The 27,980-nt window shown below is 53.2% G+C and overlaps 1 protein-coding gene across 4 annotated transcripts; it reads right to left on the bottom strand.

Annotated features, from left to right (window-relative positions):
• Positions 1 to 18: 18 nt before the first annotated feature.
• On the bottom strand, positions 19 to 27,947 carry CAPN1 (calpain 1). Of its 4 annotated transcripts, none has more exons than XM_039470542.2 (22): positions 27,850 to 27,947; positions 26,288 to 26,555; positions 26,058 to 26,127; positions 25,658 to 25,776; positions 22,978 to 23,111; positions 22,699 to 22,867; positions 21,774 to 21,857; positions 21,034 to 21,119; positions 20,588 to 20,662; positions 20,326 to 20,486; positions 8,033 to 8,208; positions 7,205 to 7,216; positions 6,268 to 6,479; positions 6,117 to 6,156; positions 4,565 to 4,630; positions 4,423 to 4,480; positions 3,196 to 3,260; positions 2,767 to 2,835; positions 2,588 to 2,666; positions 1,852 to 1,968; positions 1,435 to 1,493; positions 19 to 731 (listed from the first exon to the last, which is right to left on the bottom strand). In XM_039470542.2, the coding sequence occupies exons 2-22, from the start codon at positions 26,552 to 26,554 to the stop codon at positions 705 to 707; spliced, it is 2,145 nt and encodes a 714-aa protein (XP_039326476.1). In that variant the 5' UTR covers position 26,555; positions 27,850 to 27,947; the 3' UTR covers positions 19 to 704. The 4 variants fall into 4 exon arrangements, with proteins under 4 accessions (XP_039326476.1, XP_074257795.1, XP_074257793.1 ...); XM_074401694.1 differs by lacking the exon at positions 27,850 to 27,947 and adding an exon at positions 27,766 to 27,786; XM_074401692.1 differs by lacking the exon at positions 27,850 to 27,947 and adding an exon at positions 27,417 to 27,587.
• Between the last annotated feature and the right edge of the window lie 33 nt (positions 27,948 to 27,980).

The following is a 27,980-nucleotide window of genomic DNA, read 5'->3' as shown; positions in this document are numbered from 1 at the left end:
ACACTTCACAGACAGATGTGGGGCCTTTTCCTTTATTATCTGGGGTTCCGCTGTATGGAACACGGGACCTCCCATCCCAAGCCTAGTGCCTCTGGCACCCCCAAAACCAGTACACTAGACTCTGAAGAGTCCCCTTTAAAATCACCAATATAAAAAAGGAGCAAAGGAGGGAAGGCCGACCGCCCGCAGGCTGGACAGCCCCTGGTTGGCAGCAGGGCCAGAGAGGGGCAGAGGGGGCGTTGGCTTCTGCGCAGGAAGGCACAGGCGTTCCCAGCCCTGGGGCCTCGCCCAGCCGGGAGGCGGCTCCTCACGCCTGGCCTGCAGACTGTGGAGCTAGTGGTTATAGTTTATAGTCTGCAGGCGAGGCAAGGTCAGTGGCGCTGAGTGAGGATGGGGACACATCAGGATGCAGAGAAAACCTGGGGCTGTTCCGAGACAGGAACAAGCGAAAGCTGCCTTCCCGGCTTGGCAATGGAGGGCCCGAGTCCATCCCGAGGCCATAGCGGGTGCAGGCAGGGGCCACCCAGCTCTGCCAGAGCAGATGAACGACAGCGGCTGAGAGGAGAGGGGACAGGAGGGCGAGGCTGCCTCTCTGCTCCAAGGAAGGCACTTGCAGCTGGCGTGGCCTGGTGGGGCGTGGCAGGAGGCGTGGCTTGGCAGATGAGGAGGGACAGGAGCACGGCGAAGGGGCCCGAGCCCCTGCCTCATGCAAACATGGTCAGCTGCAACCACTGCGGGAGAGCAGGCAGGTCGGCCAGGGGCAGCCGGAGCAGCTGCTTGGCTCCCTCCCCACCCAAACCCCAGGCCCAACCCCTGCTCCACGGCTCAGGAGTCACCTCAGGGACCTCATGGAGGGGCTACTTTCTTCCCTCCTCCACCCCCAGGAAACCAGACCGCTGCTCCCACAGACGCCTCCAAGGGCCTGGGCCTCCCCTCCCGCTGCCTTCCCAGAACCAGGCACCTCCACCCCAGCCTTTCGGGACTCAGGTGGCCCAGCCTTTGGGGCTGGCTCTGAGGCCCAGGCTCACTTCCAGGAAAGGACAGCAGAACAGTGGTCAGATTAAAAAAACTCGATCAGGAGGCTGGGCGCGGTGGCTCACGCCTGTAATCCCAGCACTTTGGGAGGCCGAGGCGGGTGGATCACGAGGTCGAGAGATCGAGACCATCCTGGTCAACATGGTGAAACCCCGTCTCTACTAAAAATACAAAAAATTAGCTGGGCGTGGTGGCGCGTGCCTGTAATCCCAGCTACTCAGGAGGCTGAGGCAGGAGAATTGCCTGAGCCCAGGAGGCGGAGGTTGCGGTGAGCCGAGATCGCGCCATTGCACTCCAGCCTGGGTAACAAGAGCGAAACTCCGTCTCAAAAAAAAAAAAAAAAAAAAAATTCGATCACCTGGAACTCTTCCCCCGCCATGGGCCCAGGGAGATTCTCACCTTAAACAAGTCAAAGGTCACAACTCCATCCAGATCTGTGTCCAGAGTTTTGAAAAATCCTGTGTGTTGAAGAAAAGGTGATGCAGGGCTGAGAACTCAGTGGGACGTTCATGCAGGGCCAGGCCTGCCCCGCTTCCTGCCTGGTCCCTCTCTACCTCCCCACAATACCCCAAGCTGACACCCCGTGAAGCTGGGAAGCAGCTCTTCCTCCTGCTGAGAAGCCCAGTCAACATCGTCACCTCCCCCACTCTCCTGGCCCCCAACCAGGGCCCCTCAACCCCAGACCTAGGCACCTCTGGCACACGCCCACTGCACTGGCCTGTCTCTGGCTAATTCGGCCATCTGTCGTTCCCACCAGCTCCTGGCAGACGTGTTTGGGATGGAGCTGGAGGGTGGGAGGCGGCCGGGGACACTCACGGAACATGGTCTCCAGCCGCACCAGGCAGCACACGAAGTTGTCAAAGTCAACCGCCAGGTCGGGCTCTGAGTAGCGGGTGATGATGAGCTCGTAAAGCTTCTTGTTGAGCTTGAAGCCTGGTCCGGGAGAGTGAGTGAAGGTCAGGGAGGCATAGCCCCTGCCCAACAGGATGGGGGAGGGGTTGGGTACCCAGGAGGGGGCTGGGGCTAGGCAGGGTGCTTAGGGCCTTTTCTTCTCCAGGGGAAGGGGCATGAAGGTCTCCTGGGCAGGGCCAGTAGCTGTGAGGGGCTGGGCAAGTGAGTGCCAGTCTCAGGGCCTGGGTCATGCCAGGGAATCAAGAGCTGGCCAGTGAGGCCTCAGGGGTCCGGCTTAGTTTGTCCTGAATCTTCTGGCCTTGTGCTTAAGCCGGCTGGCGGGGTGAGCCCTGCACCTCCCTCACTGGAGGTGCTGCAGCCTGGCTCTGCCCCCTTCTGGCTGTGAGGCCTGAGGTCAGTCACTTTCCTTCTCAGTCTCTCTATTTTCACGTGCACAATGGGGCTGGTGAAAGACCCTCGCCCCGTGAGGCTTCGGACAGGAAAAAAGGAAGGAAATCCAGTCATGCACTGAGCTCAGTCACCGCAGGGAAAAGGAAAAGATGGCTGTTACCATGTCACCACCAGGGACAAGGCCCTGGGGCAGGAGCAGTGGGGCTACCTGTCCCGGGCCCCCCACGTGCCATCGGCCTTGGGGTCTCACCTGCCGACTCGATGGCCATCCGCATCTCGTAGGCGCTCATGCTGCCTGATTTGTCCAGGTCAAACTTCCGGAAGATGGACTGGGGTGGGGTGCAGAGGGTGAGGGCCAGGCCCAGTCATCGGGCCCTTCCTGCCTGCCCGGCCCGCGCCTGCCGAAACAGCGGAGTGGGGACAACCTACCAGGTAATTCCGGATGCGGTTCCACAGGATGTTGAACTCCACCAGGCCCAGCTTCCCGTTGCCATCACGCTGGGTGGCCGTTAAGAAGGAAATTCCGCCACTTAGACCATGTGCAGTCAGCCCACAGCCGGGCTTGCCTCATTCTCTGGGCTGGGGTGCAGTGGAGTGGGCAGGGGAGGGGTCAGAAACAGCACCAGCCTTAGCGTCAGTGGGGACCCAGGTCTTGCTCCACCTGTCACGTGACACAGGCCTGTGCCTCAGTTTCTCCCTCCCAACCAACAGGAAGACGTCCAGGGAAACACGGGGCACTGTGTGTCCACACTCCACATGGCTCCGTCCCATTCTCTGCGCTGTCCTGGGACAGTTCTCCCAGCACTGATTCCTCCACCCAAAACCCCACTCAGGAGACAAAAGCAAACACAAGGATACGTCCATGAGGTTCACCATGCTGCGGCATGACTCCAGGCTGAAGCCCTTGGTCCGCAGGTCTTTGTCTGCAAGAAAAACCAATTCCAAAATCTCAACCTAGCGAACTTCCTGCCCCTGCCCCTGCCCCTGCTGGGAGCTCTGAGTAGGGGGTTGTCAGGGAGGCACAAATCCTGCCCAGTAGGTGCAGTATCTGGCAGAGGAAGTGGGCAGGATTGTTATCATCAGGAAGTACAGGGAAAGTATTTTAGCAATCAAGCCAAAATCCCAACAGCCACAATTAGTCCAAAGTATAAAGAAAACAGCGTGAAATAGAACAGCAGGAAATTGGGTAGAAAGGTGGGGCGGGGTAGGATGGGGTGGGATGGGGTCGGGTGGGGTGCGGTGGGGCGGGGTGGGGTGGGGTGGGGCGGGGCGGGGTGGGGTGGGGCGGGGCGGGGTGGGGCGGGGCTTGCTGCAGGTTAAGCAGGGCCTCACTAGCAGAGGAGAGGAGGAGAGGCTCTGCTTAAGGAAACCATATGGAGGGAGCTCAGTGGCAGCAAAGCCGATGGGCAGCTCCAGGCTGGAAGGGCAGGGAGGGGAGGGAGTGGCGGCTGGCAGTTATATGCAGGGAGTGAAGCCAGTCATGAGATGTTCCCCAAGCCACAAGGCCTGGCCCAGGAGGCTAAGAGGAGACTTTTCCTTGGCACTAAGGTGCTGCTGCTGCTTTTTTTTTTTTTTTTTTTTGAGAGAGGGTCTTGCTCGCTGCCCAGGCTGGAGTGCATGGATGTGATCACAGCTCACTGCAGCCTCAACCTCCCTGGGCTCAAGTCATCCTCCCAACTCAGCCTTCTGGGGAGCCAGGATGACAGGTGCATACTACTACACCTGGCTAGTATTTGTACTTTTTGGTAGACACAGGGTCTTCTCTCCATGTCAGCCAGGCTGGTCTTGGACTCTTGGGCTGAAGCGATATACCCGCCTCGGCCTCCCAAAGTGTTAGGACTACAGGCGTGAGCCACTGTGCCCAGCCAGGCTGTGCTTCTAATCCCACGAAGGTACAGCGCCCGAGCACAGGGACTCTCAGGACAGCAGGGTGGGAGGAGGAGCATGGGATGGAAAGGGCAGGGAGCTGCACTCAGAAAAACTGGAGGGTTCCCCGACTCGTGCAGACCAGGGCATGGGGTTCAGTGTGTGAGCAGGGGCCTGGATTCTGACGTGGGGAGGTGGGGCGGCCCCGAGGGGACTCACGTTTGCTGATGATCCTGTTGAGGATTGTCCGCAGCTCCTTCACGCTGATCTCCATGTCCTGGGGAGAGAGATCGGGTGGCACCTGCTCCGGGGGAGGGCTGCCCCTCATATGCCCCTCCCCACCCACCATGCCCCAACCTACCTCCCCTGCCAGCTGCCTGAAGAGGGCCTTGAAGTTCTCATCAATCTCCTCTTCTGAAAGCACTTGCTGGACAGAGAAGGAGAGAAGACAGGTAAGAGAGGCCCCGGCTCTGCCTGTGCAGAGGCAGCTGGAGGGAGGACTGAGACCGCACATCTGCTACAAGTCGCTTCACTCCTCTGAGCCTCACTTTTCTTTTTTTTTTGAGATGGAGCCTCACTCTGTCACCCAGGCTGGAGTGCAGTGGCATGATCTCAGCTCACTGCAACCTCCGCCTCCTGGGTTCAACCTCACTGCCTCAGGCTGCTAAGTAACTAGCATTACAGGTGCCCGCCACCATGCCCAGCTAATTTTTCTATTTTTAGTAGAGATGGAGTTTTGCCATGTTGGCCAGGCTGGTGTCGAACTCCTGACCTCAGGTGATCTGTCCGCCTCAGCCTCCCAAAGTACTAGGATTACAGGCATGAGCCACTGCGCCTGGTTGTCTCACTTTTCTAATCCGTGAAAGGGGAATCCTGTACCTGCCCTGCCCTGCCCTGCCCTGCCCCATGCCCAGGGCTCATGTGACCTAAATGAAGTGGGCGCTATTGAGCTCAGATACTATCCAGCTCAGTGATTAAAAGGCAAGAGTTTGGGCCAGGTACAGTGGCTCACACCTGTAATCCCAGCACCTTGGGAGGCCGAGGTGGGTGGATCAGCTGAGGTTAGGAGTCCAAGACCAGCCTGACCAACATGGTGAAATCCCATCTCTACTAAAAATACAAAATTTACCCAAGGTGAGTGGGTCATGAGGTCAGGAGTTCGAGACCAGACTGACCAACATGTCAAAACCCCATCTCTACTAAAAAAAAAAAAATAAAAGCAAAAAAAAAAAAAAATTAGCTGGGCGTGGTGGCACAAGCCTATAATCCCAGCTACTCAGGAGGCTGAGGCAGGATAATCGCTTGAACCCGGGAGGCGGAGGTTGCAGTGAGCCAAGATCACACCATTGCACTCCAGCCTGGGTGAAAGAGCAAGACTCTGTGTCAAAAAAAATTAGCCAGGTATGGTGGTGCATGTCTGTAATCCCAGCTTATCGGGAGGCTGAGGCAGGAGAATCAGTTGAACCTGGGAGGCAGAGGTTGCAGGGACCTGAGATCATGCCATTGCACTCCAGCCTGGGTGACAGGGCAAGACTCAGTCTCGAGTTTGGATCCCTACTACATGGCCTCAGGAGGTTCTCTAACCTCTGTGAACCTGAATTTCCCATTCAGAGGAGGTACCATAACAAGACCCGGACAGGGTTCATGTGGGGAGGAAATGAGGTGACACAGGGGAAGTGCTCAGCACAGACACGCCACAGGGTGAGTGCTCAGGGGCTGTGCCCTTAGCATCACAGGTCCTCTGCAAACTGTAAAGTGCTGGGCCGATGAGGGATTAGCATTACTCCTATGGCTCCTGCCAGGAGGGGATCTTCCCTGCTAGCAGGAACTCAGGGGACAGGAAACCCGGGTCCTCATCACACACCCAGGGGTAAGGAGGAGAGGACGGGGCCTGATGGGGTGGGACCACGCACCTCGTCGGGGAGATTGGCCTGGATCTGGTCGTCCAGCTCCCTGCAGAGAGTGGGGAGGAAAGGGATGGGTCAGAGGGCACAGCAGAGGGTCTGAAGGGGGAGGCTGGGAGATGGGAGAGTGGCAGGGGCTGGGGGCCGGTCCATGACTCACGCGGTCCCAGCACTCTTCTCCGAGAAGAAACGCAGCACAAAGTCGCCCTCCTTGTTGGGCTCGAAGGTGGAGGGCACCACCACGTACTCCCCAGGTGGCAGGCGGAAGCGGGTGCTGACCTCTCGAAGATTGATAAACTGCTCTGAGCGCGCCCGAGATGCATTGGCCAGGAAGAAGTCACGTTTCAAGTGCACGGCTGGCTGGCCCACCAGCTGGAGGGAGGGAGGAGGGAGCGGGGCTGTAGCTGCCCACTCAGCCCACCCTCAGGGGCCACCCCCAGACCCAGACTCCTTGTCCTGGCCAAGGGGCTGGAGAGCTGGGGCATGGCTCACTCACAGCCTGTGTGACCCTAACAAGACATTTAGCCTCAGTTTCCTCATCTGTAAAACATAATAACACTACTCATTGCAGAGGGTAGAGGAGAGGAGCACCAGATTCCAGATAAGGCATGTGCTTCAATAGCACTGTCATTATCATCACTGGGAGCTTTCCCTGGACCGAGCACTGCAGGGCACTCAGCACCTCATTTGCTGTTCTGCTGTTATGCCCATTTTACAGACACAAACACTGAGGCTCGAAGCTTAAGCAACTGCTCAAGGGTGCAAAACTCTCAGCCTGTCTAATGCCCTGCCCCTAACATTGCTGGACTGCCCTTACTTGGTGTAGACCGAAAGGCAGGAAGAGCCTCGTGTGTACATGTCAAACAGGGGCTCTGAAGACCAGGGTTCAAATCCAGCTCCCTCACTGACTACCTGTGCTGACCCTCAGGAGAGCAATGTTTGCTCTGCCCACGGAACAGGTGGGGAGCAGCATCTTTCAAGCAGTGAAACAAGATGACTTCTTAGCTCTCCAGGCCAGGGTGGGTTTGCCACTGGACTGCTCCCCTCTGGCACCATCAGGGGTGTGTGACTGCAGGTGGCTCAGGTGCCACACGTACCTCCGGAGGCACCTGCAATAGAGAGACAGGGGAAGTCAGAGAGTTTGTTCGTCCCGGGGTGGGGTCATGATGTATGCTGCGCAAAGGTCCTGAGTGCTTAGGTGGGACTGATGGGATGAGGAGGCAGAAGGCAGGGCCCTGGGGACCCAGATCTGTCCCTGCACCAGAGCAGCAGCCCAGGAGGGAGGGCCCAGGCAGGGTCTGCTCGGTCTGGGATGCCTGCCCTAGGACTCGCTGAGTCAGAGGCTCCAGGCCAGGCAACTGCAACGTTCCGAAGCCCAGGGACAGGAAAGGGCCACTGCAGGCTGCTGCCAGGGGGTCTGGGTGTGAGCCGAGACTGCAGCCAGGGAGGCCCAGAAGTTTCTGTCCCTGTCTTGAAGGCAGTGTGTGAAACAGGGCGGATACAAGGCAAGAGCAAGGAATTCTAATCACAGAGCAGTGGCGCAGCCTCGCCTTGGCCGGCAGGCCCTCCCTATCCCCTATCCCGCCCCTGCCGGCTTCTGCTCACAGCCTCCAACACCGGGGCTCAGTATTCCCAGGCGTCAGCTGAGCCAGCTCCCTCCTCCAAGAGCAGCAGGCCGCCCTCTAAGCGGGAGGTGAATCCCAGCATCTCCCTTCCCCGAGTCAACTCCCTTCCTCAGTAGTTGCCTCCAGGAGGGTGAGATCACCCAGCCATCAGGATGGGGGAGGGGTGGAGAGTGGGGGTAGGAGGTGGAATTTGGGGGGAAAGGCATGGCTTCCGGCGCCCCCTGCGCTGCGGGCGGCGGGGGGAGGGGGGCAGGTCCTCTGCCTGCTCGGTGAGATCCACCAGGCATCCACCTTGCTCACCTCATAGACTGCGAAGCCAATGGTCTCCATGTCGCGGCCATAGCGGCGCTCGCGGCGGCGGTGCTTCTGCATAAGGGCAAGCACGAAGCTGCAGCCTGACTCACGGTCCCCGTAGTCATCTGGGTCATCCACCTCATCTAGCCGGATCTTGAACTGAGGATTCACCCAGAAGGTGGCTGCGGGCAGACGGGGAGGCGGGAATCAGAGGCGGGGCGGAGCGACGCGGCCCCCAAGCCTCCCCAGCACGCACCCGTGTGTGCATTCATTCATTCAACAAATATCACTGAGCTCCCAGAGTGTACAGGGTGATGAGCGGGCTGGGACAGGCTCGGTCCATTCCCTCACGACCTGCATTCCGAAAGTGAAGGCTTAAGTCTGAGCAAGTCCGTTAAGTTAGCGAGTAGAGCAATTGCAACGAAAAGCAAGCAGGAGTAGGTCAGAGTAGGAGGCCTGTGCGCTGAGACCCGAAGGGGCTGCCCTGGGAAGCTGCCGGAAAGCAGAAGGCAGGCGGAAGACATCCCAGAGCAGAGGTAGGGAAGGGCCCCACCCCTCTGCGGACAGGGAGCACCTACGGAGGCTTCAGGGAGCACGAGGATCAGGGAGACCGCAGAGCTTGCAGGAGCGGCCAGGGGCTGGGGTCTGTGGACTGAAGCAGAGAAAGGATCCCCCCACAGCATGCAGCAGAGAGGGATGTGACTGCATTAGGAATCAAAGATGACTCCAGTGCCCTGTGGATAACAACGATAGAATAGGGCAAGAGAAAAAGCAGGGGTCCGACAGGAGGCCACAGCCAGCCAGCAAGGGGCTACTAGTACTTCTGGCAGATGGGTGATTTTGCTGCCTAAAGAACCCTCTTGACCGAAACAACCCAGTGCTGGACAGAAAGGTAAACTGCAAAACTTTTTAGAGGCACTAATAAGCCATACACCCCCTGCCCTCCATTGACAATAATAATAATAATAAAGATAATAACAATTTCAGTGAAGATCTGGAAGAATCAGAACCTCACACGATGCTAGCAGAATGTAAAATGCTGCAGCTGCTTTGAAGAAGATTCTGGCAGTTTCTCAGAAGGTTAAATACAGAGCTTCATATGACCCAGAAATTCCACTCATAGGTATATACCCAAGAGAAATGAAAACATGTATCCATGCAGAGACTTGTTCTTAAGAGTGTGGCCGGGCACAGTGGCTCATGCCTGCAATCCCAGCACTTTGGAAGGCTGAGGCAGGTGGATCACCTGAGATCAGGAGTTTGAGATCAGCCTGGTCAATATGGTGAAACCCCATCTTTACTAAAAATACAAAAATTAGCTGGGTATGGTAGCCCATGCCTGTAGTCCCAGCTACTCAGGAGCCTGAGGCAGGAGAATCACTTGAACCCAGGAGGTGGAAGCTGCAGTGAGCTGAGATTGTGCCACTGCACTGCAGACTGGCAACAGGTCAAAATTCCATCTCAGGGGGAGGGGGAAAAGCATGTTGATGCCTGCATCATTTATAATAGCTGAGTGGATGAAACAACCCAATTATCCACCACTGAAGAGTGAATACACAAATTATAGAGCCAAACAGTGAGATACTATTTGGCAACAGAGGAACAACATACTGATCCATGCTGCAACATGGAGCATCCTTGAAAACATTATGCTAAGTGGAAAAAGCCAGACACAGAGGACCCCGTATTATATGATTCTGTTCACATGAAATATCCCGAATAGGCAAATCCATAGCAACAAGAAGTAGATTCGTGGTGACCAGGGCTGCAGGGAGGGCCACGGCAGGATGGCTAAGGAGCACCTCATTTGCTTTTGGGTTAATAAAATATTGTAAAATTGATGTGGTGATGGCTGCACAACTCTGTGATATACTTTAAATAGTATCTTTAAATAAATTTAAATAGGTGACTTGTATGATATGTGAATTAAATATCAATAAAGTCTTTTTATTTTTTTGATACCAAGTCTCACTCTTGTTCCCCAGGCTGGAGTGCAATGGCACGATCTCGGCTCACGGCAACCTCTGTCTCCTGGATTCAAGCAATCTTCCTGCCTCAGCCTCCCGAGTAGCTGAGACTACAGGTGCATGCCACCACGCCTGGCTAATTTTTTTTTTTTTTTTTTGTAGAGGCAGGGTTTCACCATGTTGGCCAGGCTGGTCTTGAACTCCTGACCTCAGGTGATCTGCCTGCCTCGGCCTCCCAAAGTGCTGGGATTTCAGATGTGAGCCACTGCACCCAGCCTAATAAAGATGTTTTTAAAAAATAGAAAGTAGGAGTCCTGCAAGGTAAATAATGGTAAAGGGCTTCTGTAGACCCCTGACCCCCGGGAACAGAAGCAGATGATCAAGTCCAAGATCTGCCTGAGGTAGAGAATCCAATAGGAGTTTCCCGCAATTAAACTGGAAGCCCCATCAGGAATGTCAGCAATTAAGTATCAAAGAAAATTAAGCCGGGCGCAGTAGCTCACACCTGTAATCCCAGCACTGTGGGAGGCCAAGGCCAGTTGATCACTTGAGGTCAGGAGTTTGGAGACTAGCCTGGCCAACATGGTGAAACCCAGTCTCTACTGAAAAACTATAAAAATTAGCCAAGCATGGTGGTGGGCACCTGGTTCCACTTACTTGGGAGGATGAGGCAGGAGAATCCCTTGAACCTGGGAGGTTGCAGTGAGCCAAGATCAAGCCACTGCACTCCAGCCTGGGCAACAGAGCAAGACCATGTCTCAGAAAAAAAAAAAAAAAAATTAAGAAAATTAAACCTTCCTGGGGGGAAGGAAAAAATAACCTCACACCAGCCTTCACACGACCTTTCAGTTTTAATTCGCACTGCTTGTGAAACCTTAAGAAGATAATTTAGTTTTAACAGTGTTCTGCACCAGGCACAGTGGCTGAGGACCTATAATCCCAGTGCTTTGGGAGACCAAGGTGGGAGGACTGATTGAGCCCAGAAGTTTGAGACCAGCCTGGACAACACAGGGAAAACCCCAACACTACAAAAGTTAAAGAAGGCCGGGCGCAGTGGCTCACAACTGTAATCCCAGCACTTTGGGAGGCTGAGGCGAGTGGATCACGAGGTCAAGAGATCGAGACCATCCTGGTCCACATAGTGAAACCCCCGTCTCTACTAAAAATACAAAAAATTAGCTGGGCATGGTGGTGTGTGCCTGTAATCCCAGCTACTAAGGAGGCTGAGGCAGGAGAATTGCCTGAACCCAGGAGGCGGAGGTTGCGGTGAGCCGAGATCGCGCCATTGCACTCCAGCCTGGGTAACAAGAGCGAAACTCCGTCTAAAAAAAAAAAAAAAAAGAAAAAAGTTAAAGAAAAAAAAAAAATGAGCCAGTCATGGTGGCATGGATCTGCAGTCCCAGGTAAATCAGGAGGCTGAAGTGGAAGGATCACTTGAGCCCAGGAGTTCAATACCAACTTAGGCAACACGGCAAGACTTCATCTCTACAAAAAATTTAAGAAATTAGCTGGGCGTGTGGGGTGTGTCAATATCATAGTCACAGCTACTTGGGAGGATCATTTAAGCCCAGAAGTTTAAGGCTGCAGTGAGCTCTGACTGCACCACTGCACTCCAGCATAGGTGACAGAGTCAGATCCTGTCTCAAAAAAAGAACAAGGCTGGGTGTGGTGACTCATGCCTGTAATCCCAGCACTTTGGGAGGCCAAAGCAAGCAGATTGCATGAAGACAGGAGCTCAAAACCAGCCTGGGCAAGGTGGTAAAACCCCATCTCTACAAAAATACAAAAATTAGCGGAGTGTGGTGGTGCATGCCTATAGTACCAGCTACTGGGGAGGGTGAGGTGGAAGGATTGCTTGAGCCTGAGAAGTCGAGGCTGAAGTGAGCTGAGATTGTGCCATTGCACTCCAGCCAGAGAAAGACTGTGTCTCTAAATAAATAAATAAGTAAGTAAGAACGAAAAGGTGTTCTGGATTGGTAGCATTTCAGGTGACTAGCAGAAACACCACGGAGCAATTTTACTGTATCTGAGGACTCAAAGAACTCTCTCACAGGTGAACTTCTAGGCCAAACAAGGCAGAGATCTCACAAGGAAACAAGGCATGGTAACAGCAGGAGCAGCAGCCACAATGAACAAAACCTGACCACTAAGACTTCAGATATTGACCTTATCAGACACAGAGTATAAGACTATGCTTACTGTATTTAAAGGAATAAATGAAAAGTTTGAAAATTTGAGCAAACATGAACAGATTTGAAAAGATCCATTAAATCATCTACAGCCAGGAGCGGTGGCTCACGCCTGTAATCCCAGCATTTTGGGAGGCCAAGGAGGGCGGGTCATCTGAGGTTGGGAGCTCAAGAGCAGCCTGGCCAACATGGTGAAACCCCGTTTCTACTGAAAATACAAAAATTAGCTGGGTGTGGCGGTGTGTACCTGTAGTCCCAGCTAGGGACTGAAGGAGACTGAGGCAGGAGAATCACTTGAACCTGGGAAGCAGAGGTTGCAGTGAGCCGAGATCACGTCACTGCACTCCAGCCTGGGCACTAGAGCAAGAACCCATCTCAAAAAAAGGAAAACCCGAAAACTTCAATGACACCACTTCACACCCACTAGGATGGCTATAATCAGAAAGAGCAATAACAAGTGTAGAAGAGGATGTGGAGAAATCGGAACCCTCATACACTTCTGGTGAGGTATAACATGGTACTGCTGCTTTGGAAAACAATTGGCGGTTCCTCAAAAAATTAAACATGGAATCACCCTATTGCCCAACAATTTCACTCCTAGTTATAGGCCCCACAGAACTGAAAACATATGCTCAAACACATGCACACGAATGTTCACAGGGACATTCTTCACACAGCCAAAAACTGGAAATAACACCTATGTTCATCAACTGATGAATGAATAAGCAAAATGTGACATATCCATAGCATGAAAGATTAATCTGCTATAACAATGAGATGAAGTACTTCTACACCATGAATGTTGAAAACATTATGCTAAAGCAAAAAAGGCCAGAATAGGTACATTTATAGAGACAAAAAGTAGATTCATGGTTGATGGCGAGAAAAAAAAAAGACTGATTGCCAGTGATCACAGGATTTTTGGAGGCGGGGTGAAGAAAAAGCTCTGGATGATAGTAATGCTTACACAACACTGTGAGTACACTAAAAGCCACTAAATTTCACAACATTAGAAGTACAAATTTTCTGGTGTGTGAATTATATCACAATTGTCAAAAACACTATGTATCAATATTGTGTAACTCAAGGATGTACTTAAAAGGAAATTTATCACTTTAGTTGCTTAAATTATAAAACTCTAATTTAACGAAATAAGCATCTAATTTAAGAAGTCATAAAATAAAGTCTGAAAATCAATCCAGGTCCATCACAGTGGCTCAAGCTTATAATCCCTTTGGGAGGCCAAGGCAGGCAGATCACTTGAGGTCAGGAGTTTGAGATCAGCCTGGCCAACATGGTAAAACCCCATCTCTACGAAAATTAAAAAAAAAAAATTAGCCAGGTATGGTGGCACATGCCTGTAATCCCAGTTACTCGGGAGTCTGTGCAGGAGAATCACTTAAACCCAGGAGACAGGAGTTGCAGTGAGCCAGGATCACACCACTCCAACCTGGGTGACAGAGTGAGACTCTGTCTCAAAAAAAAAAAAAAAAAAAACCAATCCAAAGAAAGAAGAAGGAATGAGATAATAAACAGTAAAAATTAATGATATAGAAAAAAAATACTAGCCGGGCGCGGTGGCTCAAGCCTGTAATCCCAGCACTTTGGGAGGCTGAGGCGGGTGGATCACGAGGTCAAGAGATCGAGACCATCCTGGTCAACATGGTGAAACCCCATCTCTACTAAAGATACAAAAAATTAGCTGGGCATGGTGGCACATGCCTGTAATCCCAGCTACTCAGGAGGCTGAGGCAGGAGAATTGCCTGAGCCCGGGAGGCGGAGGTTGCGGTGAGCCGAGATCGCGCCATTGCACTCCAGCCTGGGTAACGAGAGCGAAACTCCGTCTCAAAAAAAAAAAAAAAAAAAAAAGAAGTTACAGTGAGCCAAGATCACGCCATTGCACTCCAGCCTGGGCAACAAGAGTGAAACCAAAAAGAAAAGAAAAAAGAAAAAAAATACTGCCAGACACAGTGGAACACACATATAATCCCAAGTACTTGGGAGGCTGAAGTGGGAGGATCGCCTGAGCCCAGAAGTTTGAGACTGCAGTGACCTAGAATCAGAGAACTAGGATCGTGCCACTGCAGCCTGGGCAAGAGAACAAGCCCCCATCTCTAAACAAGTAAGTAAGTAAAAATAATAAAAGAAAAAGAAATACCGTACAAAGGACCAAGGACCAACAAAGTCAAAAGTCATTTCTTTGTAAATATTGACAAATGTCTTGCAGGATTAACAAAAACAAAAGAGACAGTGCAAATGAGCAACACCATGCATAAAAAGGGGACGTTATTACATATGAGACATAAGAGTATATGAAGGATAATTTTGTGCTAGTAACTTTAAAAATAGATGCAAAGAATCAATTATTAGAAAATACAACTCAGGGCTGGGCACAGTGGCTCATGCCCGTAACCTCAGCACGTTGGGGGGGCCAAGGTGGGAGGATCACTTGAGCCCAGGGATTCGAGATAAGCCTGGGCGACACAGTGAGACCCCCATCTCTATAAAAACAAAAAATTAGCTGGGCATGATGGCTCACACCTGTGTAGTTCTAGCTACTCAGGAGGCTAAGGCAGGATTCGAGCTTAGGAGTTCGAGGCTGCAGTGAGTAACCTGTCTCTAAAAACACCGTCTCTCTTAAAAAAGAAAAAGAAAAAAAAAAAGAAAATACAACTCATCAAAATCGGCTCAAGAAACAGAAAATCTGAACAATTCTATAACCTTTAACTTTCAATATTGAATATCACTGATCTTCATACAAAGAAAAAAGCAAGCACGACAGCTTTACAGACAAGTTCACCCAACCATTCAAGCAACAAATCACTCCCATCTTATGTAAACTCTTCTAGGAAACAGAAAAAGAGAAGATACTTCCCAACTCACCGTACAGGATGAACATAGCACTGAAACCAGTGTGGTCAGTACGAGAAAGGAACATCACAGGCAAATCTCACTCATGACCATGTTGTTTTTATCTCAAGAATGTAAAGTTGATTTAACATTAGGAAAGCAAGAAATGCAATTTTCCATTTTATTATTTTTTTAAACGGGGTCACGTTCTGTTGCCCAGGCTGGACTGCAGTGGCGTAAACATGACTCACTGCAGCCTCCACCTCCCTGGCTCAAGTGATCCTCCCTCCTCAGCCTCCTGAGTGGTTGGGACTACAGGCGTGACCACCCTGGCCAACATGGTAAAACCTTGTCTCTACGAAAAATACAAAAATTCGCCAGGCGTGGTGGCTCAAGCCTGTAATCCCAGCACTTTGGGAGGCCGAGGCGGGTGGATCACGAGGTCAAGAGATCGAGACCATCCTGGTCAACATGGTGAAACCCCATCTCTACTAAAAATACAAAAAATTAGCTGGGCATGTGGCACGTGCCTGTAATTCCAGCTACTCAGGAGGCTGAAGCAGAATTGCCTGAACCCAGGAGGTGGAGGTTGTGGTGAGCTGAGATCGCACCATTGCACTCCAGCCTGGGTAACAAGAGCGAAACTCCATCCCCCCAAAAAAAAAAAAAAAAAAAATTAGCCAGGTATGGTGGTACACGCCTGTAATCCCAGCTACTTGGGAGGCTGAGGCAGGAGTATCACTTGAACCAGGGAAGCGGAGGTTGCAGTGAGTCAAAATTGTGCCAAAAAATACATACAGAATTCAGTAAGATTAATTACAGTTTTAAAAAATTTGCTGGATATAAAAAATACATTTAAAAGGTCAAATGAGGCTGGGGGCAGTGGCCCACACCTGTAATCCCAGCACTTTGAGGGGCCAAGGCAGGCAGATCACGAGGTCAAGAGATTGAGACCATTCCGGCCAAAATGGTGAAATCCTGTTTCTACTAAAAATACAAAAAAAAAAAAATTAGCTGAGTGTGGTGGTGCACACGTGTAGTCCCAGCTACCTGGGAGGCTGAGGCAAGAGAATCACTTGGACTGGGAGGCCGAGGTTGCAGTGAGCTGGGATCATGCCACTGCACTGAAGCCTGGTGACACAGAAAGACTCCGTCTCAAAAAAAAAAAAATAAAATAATAAATAAATAAAAGGTCAAATACATGTTATTGTATCAGCAATGAGATTCACTCGGGAGAGATAATTTTAAAGAACATATCATTTATAATAGCAACAAAATTATAATGTGCCTAGCATTAAATCTCAAGAGATGTATAAATTCTTTGTGATGAAAAATACAAAATTCTATTGAAATAATTAAAGACCAAAATAAATAGATATACCACATTCTTGGTTGAGACTTAAAATTATAAAAATGTCAATTCTCCCCAAATTGTTCCATAGATTTCGTGCAATTCCAAATTAAAACCTCAAAATGGTTTTTCATGGGACTTGGTAAACTGATTCTAAAATTCATTTGGAAAAACAAAGGTCAAGAACAGCTAAGACAGCTGCAGTGGCTCACACCTCTAATCCCAGCACTTTGGGAGGCCAAGGTGGGTAGATCACTTGAGGTCAGGAGTTTGAGACCAGCCTGGCCAACATGGTGAAACCCCGTCTCTACTAAAAATACAAATATTAGGCCAGGTGCAGTGGCTCCTGCTTGTAATCTTTGTACTTTGGGAGGCTGAGGCGGGCAGATCACAAGGTCAGGAGTTCAAGACCAGTCTGACCAACACAGTGAAAGCTCGTCTCTACCAAAAATACAAAAATTAGTTAGGCATGGTGGCAGACACCTGTAATCCCAGCTACTCAGTGGCTGAGGCAGGATAATCACTTGAACCTGGGAGGCGGAGTTTGCAGTGAGCCGAGATCACGCCACTGTACTCCAGCCTGGGTAACAGAACTAGAGTCTGTCTCAAAAGAAAAAAAAAAAAAAATACAAGCATTAGCTGGGTATGGTGGCATGCGCCTGTAATCCTAGTTACTCAGGAGGCTGAGGCAGAAGAATCGCTTGAACACAGAGGTGGAGGTTGCAGTAAGCTGAGATCGTGCCATTGTACTCTAGCCTGGGCAAGAGCAAGACTCTGTCTCAAATTAAAAAAAAAAAAACAAAAAAACAGAACAGCTAAGAGACTCTTGAAGAAGGAATTCACCCTGTCCAACAGCAGAGCTTATACATCTATAGTAATGAATTCACTGTGTTATTGGCAGAGGGATAGATCAAGGGACAGAATGCTGAGTCCAGAAACAGACCGACACATACCTGGGGACTACGTGAGGCCACTAGAGCTGCTGGGGAGTGAGGAGGTGATGTATTTCTCAATAAATTGTTACAGTGAACCCCAAGTTTCTCTTCAAAGAATCAGTATGTCAGTATGTTCAGCTCTCTTATTTTTAAATTCTCTATTTTAAAGTTTAACTTCCTTGTAGTTCCAGTAAACAACCTTCTCCACTGGTCCTAATCAGTAGTTCACATCTGTTCCCCCAGCCCCCAGTTCCATCCTGAATCATCCTGGTCACCTGCTCCAGTCACCTTCTTTGACCTCGGTCACCCCTGGCTACCTGATCTAACCCTCCCATTAACCGTCCTTCCTGCCAAACCACCCACGCTGCCACTCCAGCTCGGACCCCTGCTCTCTTTAAAATAGCCAATCTGGATGAGTCTAGCTCATGAAGTCTAACCCTAGCCAATGGGGGAACGACACAGCAATGGGGATGACCCCATCAGGCATAAGCCCCCCTTCCTGCCTTGTCCGTGCGTGTGGCTGCCGTTCCTCCATCTGTGCACAGCACCCTTCTGTAGATGTAAACTGCCTTGCTGAGAGGATTTATCTTCGAGTGCTATTTCTTTTGCAGCATCAAAATTTTACTTATAACAAAATGGTACAGGGAACAGTGGTTATCTATTTGGGGAAAGACTGAAATGGGATCCCTGCAAGGGAGAAACATGCTTCAAAACAGAGGGCAGGGAGCAGCGCTGAGCACAGCACAGGAGAACAGAGCAGAGGCGGATCTGGCAAGGCCAAAGTTACAGGTGACCTTCGAAAGGGCGGTTTTAGCAGCATGGTAGGGATGAAGCTAGATCGGGAAGGGCTGAGCAATCAAGCAGAAGTGAGAAAGGAAATAGGGAGTATGGTAATTCCCAAGAAATTGTGCTTTGAAGGAGGGCGGAGAAATGAACAGGGAAGTGAGGTTGAGAGGATTGCTTCATTTTAAGACAGAGGATTCTCTGTAATGACGCTGGAAAGAGAGATGACAGATAAAGGAGCAAATGCTTTCAGAGGTCAGGGAAGATGGGATCTGGAGCAAGGGTAGACGTCCCCATGAGCGGGGACAGTTCTGCCACTGTCGCAGGTAGGGAGGCAGTGAGGACGCAGGCCCAGGTGCAGAAGGCTGGGGGATTTGGAGGCAGGAACACGAGGTGTTGAACGAAGTCTATCTTTTCAATGAAGTGCAAAGCCAGGCCGAAAGATGAGAGTGACAGCGGGGAGAGGTCATGTGAGAGTGGAAACCTTACTAACCAGTAGTGGAATTGCTGGGAATCATTTAAAATGCTCAACTGAGGTTCATGGCTATGAGTTTAAGGGAATATATGGCATTGGTTATGTGATTTCTCTCCTGCCGCACTCATGGCTCCCAAGCCAGTGGAGAGTCGAGTTCCACTAGGATGGTTTTTGTGCCAGGTGATGGGAGAGAGAGGCCAGGAGACTGGAAGCATTTGTAGAAACAAGATTAAAATGATAGTTCTAACCTAAGTAAGGAGAGAAGGCAAGATGGGAGAGGCAGGTGGTACACAAGCAGTGGGTTCGACAGACTGGCTTGGGCCATCGGGCCAAGAGTTGAAGATGGAGGGAGTGGAGTGAGTCGAAGGTGGAGATCAGAGAGCAGGTGTTTGCAAGGCAAGGCAGCTCTGGTGCCCTGGGGACTGAGCTAAGGTAGAGGAAAAGCATGCTGCAGGTGACAGTGACAAGGAACTGAGAGACCAGGCTGATGGCCCAAGTTGGCCACATGGATCTAGAAGCCCAGGGAAAGATGGCGGGAGAAGCCAGGAGGGGACTGGTGCAGTGGCTCACAGCTGTAATCCCAGCACTTTGGGAAGCCAAGGCAGGTAGATCACCTGAGGTCAGGAGTTCGAGATCAGCCTGGCCAACATGGAGAAACCCCGGTTCTACTAGAAATACAAAAATTGGCAGGGCACAGTGACTCATGCCTGCAATCCCAGCACTTTGGGAGGCAGTGGCAGGTGGATCACAAGGTCAGGGGATCAAGACCATCCTCACCAACATGGTGAAACCCTGTCTCTACTAAAAATACAAAAATCAGCTAGGCGTGGTGGCATATGCCTGTAGTTGCATCTACTCAGGAGGCTGAGACAGGAGAATCGCTTGAACTGGGAGGTGGAGGTTGTAGTGAACTGAGATCGCACCATTGCACTCCAGCCTAGAGACAGTGCAAGACTCCATATCAAAAAAAAAAAAAAAAAAGCTGGGTGTGGTGGTGGGTGCCTGTAATCCCAGCTACTTGGGAGGCTGAGGCAGGAGAATCATTTGAATCCAGGAGGTGGAGATTGGAGTGAGCTGAGGTCATGCCACTGCACTCCAGCCTGGGCAACAGAGAGAGAATCTGTCTCACAAAAAAAAAAAAAAAAAGGAGCCGGGCGCGGTGGCTCAAGCCTGTAATCCCAGCACTTTGGGAGGCCGAGGCGGGTGGATCACGAGGTCAAGAGATCGAGACCATCCTGGTCAACATGGTGAAACCCCGTCTCTACTAAAGGTGCAAAAAATCAGCTGGGCATGGTGGCGCGTGCCTGTAATCCCAGCTACTCAGGAGTCTGAGGCAAGAGAATTGCCTGAACCCAGGAGGCGGAGGTTGCGGTGAGCCGAGATCGCGCCATTGCACTCCAGCCTGGGTAACAAGAGCGAAACTCCGTCTCAAAAAAAAAAAAAGGAGAAGGCATGAGGCAGGAGGCAGGAGGCAGGAGGGAAGAGCCCCGGAAAGGAGTGACAGGCAGGTCGCTGGATGGCAACAGGTCTTCTCCCCTCATTAGCAGCCTGGGCTCAGGTCCCAGGACGGTAATGCCTCTTTAGAATTTACCAGGACATTTAATATTTTACCCTCCAAACAAATTCAAGAGATCAGCCTGTATCTTTCAAGTGAGGAAATGGAGGCTCAGTGAGATGACACGATTTTTGGAGCCCCTAAGGTAGGAAGCAGGAGGACGCAGAGCCCGCCCTGTGCAGCCTCGGGTCACCTGGGTAGTTCCGGCAGCCCCCCGCGGTGCTCCCCCGCCGCCAGGTGCCTTCGTAGAGCGTGGTGTTCCATTTGCGGATGGTCCGGCTCTTGAGCGCGTCGGGCGTGAGGTTGCAGATCTCCAGGCGGGTGAACTCACGCATGAAGTCTCGGAATGACATCCTGAGGGCGGAGGTGCACGGTGAGGCGCAGCCCCAGCAGGGCACAGAACTGGAGGCGTGGGGTGGGGAGGCGGGCGGGGCAGAGGGGAGACGGGCAGTCACCAGAACTCCCCGTCCTCCATCTTGACCCGGAGCTGCTCCCGTTCATATGGGTCCACGTTGTTCCACTCTGAGGAGCTGTGAGGAGCAGGGCTCTGTCAGGGCTGATGGTCACTGACCCGCCTGGCCTCTGTCCCTGGGGCCTGTCCACCCTGGCCTGTCTTCCCTCTGCCCAGCCCAGGTGGCCTTTTCAAGGTCAAGTCCCAAGGTTCTGGTTTAGGGGGTGGTCTCATCAGGGTCAGTCGGATGCCCTGTGCACACCCAGCGGCTGGGCACAGGGGACCGCACAGCCTGAGCTTTGTCAGGCCAGTCCCCCAGACCCAGTCGCATGAAGATGGGCCCTTCTGCTCAATCCTGAGTCCAGCCTGGCCTGGTAGAGCCCGGAGCAGAAATGTCGGGGCACCTAACAGCTTCCCAAGGCACCCCGGACAGTGCCCACCGCCCCTCACCTGTCGCTCCAGGCTCCTGTCCACTCCACCTCGCCCCAGGGGTTCCGCATCCGGATCAGGTTCACCATCTGGCCTCGGTAGTTCACCTATTTCCCAGAGCTCCTATCAGTGCTAGCTTCTGGCACACACACTGTTTTTGTTTTTGTTTTTGTTTTTTGTTTTTTTTTGGAGACAGTCTTACTACTTGCTGGAGTGCGTTAGTGCAATCTTGGCTCACTGCAACCTCCACCTCCCGGGTTCAAGTGATTCTCCTGCCTCAGCCTCCCAAGTAGGTGGGATTACAGGTGCCCACTATAATGGCCAGCTAATTTTTGTATTTTCAGTAGAGACAGAATTTCGCCATGTTGTCCAGGCCAGTCTCGAAATCCTGACCTCAGGTGACCCACCTGCCTTAGCCTCCCAAAGTGTTGAGATTATCAGGTGTGAGTGACTGTACCTGGCCCATGCACGCACGTTAACACTCCACCTCCCATACCCTCATCCTCTCCAAGCCCTGCTTAGCACCCAGATGAAGTCTGTGCTGGAACTCACAGCCCGGGCAGGCAGCTGTGCACAGGAACTACAGTCAGTCAGGGCAGGACATGATAGGCATCTCAGATGGCTGTCCCTGAGAGATAAGGTGCTGGAGGAGGGCAAAGGAGGAGCCAGCACCTTCCACAGCCCTGGTCGGGTGCCAGAAAGGCAAGGACAGGCTAGGGGCAGAAGCCGCCCTGCAGGGAAGGCCCCACTCAGGGCAGTACCTGCTTGGCCCCGGTCACAGAGTAGGCATGGCCCTTCACCAACTTCTTGAAGGTGATGGCCTCCATGTCTAGAACGCTGGAGATCTGCAGAAAGACACACGCATTGTGGTCAGTGGCTAGGTCCCCCAGCCCAGCCACACGAGCCCCCAGCACTCAGGGCCTTATGTTCCCACCTGCACATACAATAGTCACTGGGAGCAGCAAGCAGGGACCCCAATCCCACCTAGTTCATCACCCACACCTATAGATACCCCCACATATAGATGCTGCTGTTTTGGAGCATCTAGGGTGGGGGAGCCCAGGCACCCCACTGACACCGCTACTGGCCAGGGCTGACCAGGACCTGTGCAAACATGCATGTGCGCGCACACAGCTGTGCACGGCCCACCAGAGCTACACGGCCCTCAGTGGGCCTCACAGAGAAGGACATGAGGACAGGAGAGTTGGTTAGGGATGGGGAACAGGAGCTGGGGATGGCAGTGATGTTGCGGTCAAGTCTGGCGTCAAGGATTGGGGAGCGGAGTAGAGAATGGGAACAAAGGAGCAGGAAGGTGGGATTGACTGGAGTGAGGCCGGGGACGGGTGGGAACTGAGACCAGGAGATGAAATCTGAGGCTGGTGAACTGGACAGGGGATGGCATGGATTGTAATGACAGCAGTGAGGGAAACAGCAGGAGAAATGGTCGGCAAAGCAAGCCCAGGAAAGAGCTGAGGTGTGAAGTTTTGAGGAGTAGGGAGGTGAGGACAGGAACGACACCAGGCATGGAGGTGGAAGTGACGGATGAGGCTGGCTATGCATCCAGAGATGGAGCTTAGGTGCAGGACGGGGGTCTGGAGCGGAGCCTGGGTGGGGACATTTGGAAAATGTGACCGGTCAGGATACCAGGGTTCCAGGGTACCAAAGCATCAGGCCGGACGCACTCACGTCTATGGAGCAGCCCAGCAGGGAGCCCCGCTCCAGCGCCTTGAGGATGATCTGGTAGAGGTCGCTGGGAGCCTTGCGTAGCTCATACCACTCGGTGACCCCGCCTGTGAAGTCCTCAAAGCCCTCTGAGGTGCTGCCCCCTGACAGGGCCTCGTAGCTGCCATTTACCCTGTGGGCAGCTCCAGGTCAGTGCTCTGGCATCAAGCAGGACCCTCTGGGAAGACAGTCAGGAGCTCCCACCCCCTAGAGGCTGGAGCTGTCCCCTCGGCCCCTACTCACTTGGCATAGGCCTTCTCAAGCAGGGCACTCCAGAACTCATTGCCTTCAGCAGAGTGCACAAACACCAGCTTCCCGTCCTTGATGGGCAGCAGGTCATCCACGACCACATCCACCCACTCCCCAAATTGCCACAGCTGCGGGGGAAGGGCACAGTCAGTACCTGCTTTGGAATCTCTCAGATCTGAGCTCCATTCTTACCTCTAGCTGACTAGATGCAGGATTCTAGATCATGTGTACAGATACACACTAGATACATGTAGATTAAATCACACATACTAGATACATACTAGATGTATACTAGATCAGGTATAGCAGATACACACTAGATGCATGTTAAGTAGATCAGGTATACTAGACATACACTAGATGCATGTATACTAAATCACATATACTAGACACAGACGCATGTGCACTAGATCAGGTATACTAGATACATACTAGATGCATATATATTAAATCAGGTATACTAGATACGTGTATGCTTGGTATATACTAAATACATGTGTATTTAACATATACTATACACGGATATATTAAATATACACTAGATACATATATGCTACATATATACTAGATACACAGATCTAGGTACTGAAGGAAATAAAAATATTTCACTAGCTGTTCAGATAGCTGTTCAGAGGGTCTGCAAACAGAAACAGCCCTGTAATACTGTATTTTGTGGGAGAGATTTGCATCTGCAGAGAAAATCTGAGGTAGCCAGGCTTTCTCTAAAGCCTTCCCTTGGCAGACTGAGAGCCCGACACCCTTTAAAGGTCTGCAAGAAACAATTACCGTCTATTCTCTCTGAGGGCTGCCACCTATGAGTTTCATCTACAGAGCAAGACCGCCTTTGCTATCCACGTCCCCCTTTTCTGCCCCTTCCATAGCCAAGCTTGCCACTATAACCTGATTTACCACCAGAACCTGGTTTTGGCTGTGCTGGAGCCTCCATTCTTCCTGTAGCCTCAGGATGGTATATAAGCTTTGTACCCACTGCTGGGCTGGGGTGATCACTCTGTGGTTCCTGACCCCACCCTGCAGGCTAGTCAATTTGTATGCCATTTCTCCTACTAACCTCCTTTTGTGAGTTGATTTTTCAGTGAACCTTCAGAGGGCTAAGGGATGCTTTCCTTTGCCTGTATAGTATATACTAGCAATACACATATCTGATACATACTAACACATGCATACCACATATAGATTAGAGATGTGTATACCTGATATGTACATGCATGCTCAAGATATACTAGATACATGATCCTGGGAAAGTTATCACCTCTGAGCCTCAGTTTCCCTATCTATAAAAAGGAGCAGCAGTGCCTTCTTCACAGAAGACTTATATGCTCAAGATATACTAGATACGTGATCCTGGGAAAGTTAGCACCTCTGAGCCTCAGTTTCCCTATCCATAAAAAGGAGCAGCAGCGCCTTCTTCACAGAAGCCTTTAGTGAGTCACTGAACAAACAGGGTGGGAAAGCTCTCGGGCCTGGGCTTTCTGGAACTATCTCCCTTTTAGGCCATGGCCTCCTAGCTCTTCCCTCCCTATTCTAGGGGGTTAGGGGACACCCATGTCATTGGATGAGGAGTGAAAATGTGGCATCCAGACCTACAGCCACAAGGTGAGCAGGACTGGTTCTCACCATCATAGGCTTTGTTTCAGAGATGCCACAAGGGGCAGGTGTCCTAGGGCAGGGGCAGGGCCCAAGGTATCTGGGGTCAGAAGCAACCGAGGACTCCAGGTACCATCTGAGGGGTCAGGGCCAGGGCAACAGGGGAGGAGAGGAGGCAGCCAGGAGCCCAGGTAGCAGGAGCCCAGGTTGCAGAGAGTGTGGGTGGCAGGTACAGAACTGGCCAATCGGAGACTAGGGAGGAGCGAACCGGAGGAGCGAGGGAAGGGGGCAGGGAAGGGGGCGAGGCTGTGCCCCAGCAGACCGAAGACCACAGCAGGTGGGTGTGGCACTGGGCCAAAGTGGGTCCGCACTGTGGGTTCTGCACCTTGGGTTCTGACGGCCACCTCCACCCGCATGTCAGGCAAGGACGGAATAGGATAAGGGGCTCTCTAACCAGGCAGAAAGAGGGGACACCCAGGACTCCTTCGGGCAGGGCTGGGGCCTCCAAGGCCTGAGGGTCTCATCAGGGGTTGCTGGGCATGTCCCTCCCGATAGCAGCTCATTGAGAATTGATTGGTGTGACTTGAAAAATGGGCCCTGGGCACACCGTCAGGAAAAGCTGGTTTCCATAGACTTAATCCCAAGTCTTTCTTTTCTGCTGAGCTCAGCCAGACCTTGCCAAAGTGCAGGAGGATTGGGGGATGAGGGGATGGGAGGCTTGACAGGTGCAGAAGGCCACACGTGCTGATGTTTTCCCCAGTGAGCACTCCTTTCTCAGATGGGAAAACTGAGACCGGCCCCAGGGAGGAGCCAAATTTGTCCCACAGAATGTAACACAAAAGTCTTTCTGTTCTTTCAAGCACTTTCCACCTGATACATACAATCACCTAGGAAAACTGCCAGCCCAAATACCTGCCCAGCCCAGTCACTTCACACATGACAGACCCCAGATGGCACTGAGAGGTCAAATACCTGCTGGAGGGAGGGCTGGCCCCACAGGGTGTGGCCCCAACTCCCATCCACATCTCTCCTAGTGCCTGTTGCCCCTCCTCCCCAGGTGGGCACTCACCTGGAAATGGAAGATGCCGGCATAGCCATCCTGGAAGCTCTGGCCATGCGGAACCACTCGGTGAAGGAGGTTGTCGTTGAGAGTGAGGGATGCGATGGCCGCCAGGAGCCAGCAGTCCCCTGGGGCAGGAGGAACGCATATCAGCCTGCTCTACCCACCTGCCTCGGGGGTAAGTGGGTGCTCCTGCTGGGGAGAATCTGGGGTTCCTTGGCCAGAGTGCCATTTAACTCCCCTAAGCTTGCAGAAAAGACCCAGGAATCTAGGCAAACCAGCCCAGCACTGATAGCCAGAGCCTGCCTGGGCTTGCAGGAGGGAGGAGTTGGGGCAGAGCCTGAAGGAGCGGGAATGGGGAACTACTGTGGAAAAAAACACTCGGGACCCCACCCCCCTGGGGGCTTACCCAGGGCTCCCTGACAGATGTCTGTGCGGGTGGCTCCATCCACGATGAACTGGGGGTTTGACAGCAGCTCCTACGAGAGACCCAGAGTCCTGTCCCTGGCCCAGTCCCTCCCAGAAACTGGCATCCGGCCACCCCAGACCCCATTCCCCACCAGGGACATGGAGTATCACTCCTACTCCTCATCCAGGATCTGGGCCCAGCTGAGTCACACCCCAGATGGCCCCTCTCACCGTGGGCCGCTTCCACTTGATGCCATAGGTCTTGGAGGAATTGGGACCCAGCTCCTTGAAACCCAGGCTCTGGGGCACAGGAGGGAAGGCCTCATCACGGAAGAGGGTCCCACTCTGCAGGCATCGTGCCCGCAGCTGCTCATAATCCTGCCCCAGGTACTTGATGGCATTCTCATGGCGGCCCAGGCCCAGCTCCTTGGCCCGCTGCTTCTGCACTTGGGCTGACACCCCGGTGCAGTACACGGGCGTGATGAACTCCTCCGCCATCCTGCGGGAGGGATGGGCCTGCTCAGAACCCAGGCCTTCCCAAGACTAGAACCTGGGCTCCTGCCTGCAAGCGCGGCTGTCCTGCCCCTGCTTATCCATCCCCAAACCTGGGGTTTCCTGCCTCACTGCTCCCCTCACAGACGCAGCGTTCTCAGCCACCTCCCGGTGCTCCCAGTGAATCCGGGAAAGGGGTTTCCCAGTTCCCAGGCGAGCCGGCCACCACCTCTCCTTTCCCGGATCCCATTATCAGGGGCTTGCAGCTCTGTGGTGAGCCAGCAGGTCAGGTGGGGCAGGGCGGAGCCTCCAGACAGCACAGGAACTGGGCAGGTGGGACACGGCAGGGAAGGCCTCTTTGATCCTGTTCACGGGCCTGCAACCCCCTCCCCAAACTAGCCACGCTCCTTGTGCACCAGACCCTTGCCGTGGGCTGAAAACCCCAGACAGTTGGGGTCCCCCTCCTCAGACCCTCGCAGCAGGCTCCATTATCAGAGCTGGTGGGACCCAGCCCAGCCCCTGGGGACAGCAGTGAGCCAGGCTGGGACTGGCGCCTTAACTGTGCCGCTCCGCCAGCCTCCGCCCCTGCCCCAGGCACGCAGAGGGCCGCGAGAAGGGGCCGAGCTGGGGCAGCCCCTCAGCCCGGGAGCAGTGGCCGGGGTCAAGGAATCCCGGCTCGGCACCCAGCTTCTTACCTGGAGGAGCAGTGTTTGGGGGTCGCTGCGGTCCCTAGGGCTGGCTTCCCGGTGGCAGCTCAGGGCAGGGCCCAACCAGGAAGAGCGCTCCTCCCCGCCCTCCTCCCGCTGCCCCTCCGCCCTCTGCCCTCCCTCTCTCCTTCTCCTCCTCCTTCTCCTCCCGGCGCTCCTACCCCGCTTCCTCTCGGCTCCCCCTTATCTCTCTGGCTCCGTCTCTGTCTCTTACGGTGTCTCCCCGCCCCTCCCTCCGCAGGCTGGGGGCCAATTCCGCGAGAGGACGAATTAGTAAAAGGCAGCCCGGTCCCCAGGGAGGGGCCAGCGCGGGTGGGGCTAGGGCGCGGACGGAAGGGCACCGCTGGAGGTGGAGGGGGAGGGCAGGGCAGGGGGTATTTTTAACCAGGGGCAGCAGCTCGAGTTGCAGGGCCGGGCTGCTGCACCCCACGCGCGCCCCGGCCGGCATTCCCCGGCGATCAGACGGCGGTGCCGCCTCCCGCAGCCCCGGGTCCGCCCCGTCCCCCGCACCGTCTCCTGCGCCCCTCGCTCCGCGCAGCCGGCCGCAGCTGTTCCCGCTGCTCTCAGCCAGCCCCAGCTCGAGGCCGAGATTACCTCGGGCTGTGGCAGCGGCTCCAAGGAGGGCAGGGCTGGCGGCAAGCAGACCCCTGCCGGACACTCCGCAAACAGCAACCCCACCCCGCGGGGCCGCGCCTCTCCCCGCCCCCACCCCACCGCAGAGCCCC

Source organism: Saimiri boliviensis, chromosome 6, assembly GCF_048565385.1.
Source record: "Saimiri boliviensis isolate mSaiBol1 chromosome 6, mSaiBol1.pri, whole genome shotgun sequence".
NCBI classification, from domain to species: domain Eukaryota; kingdom Metazoa; phylum Chordata; class Mammalia; order Primates; family Cebidae; genus Saimiri; species Saimiri boliviensis.
This window is presented reverse-complemented; position numbering and strand designations above follow the sequence as displayed.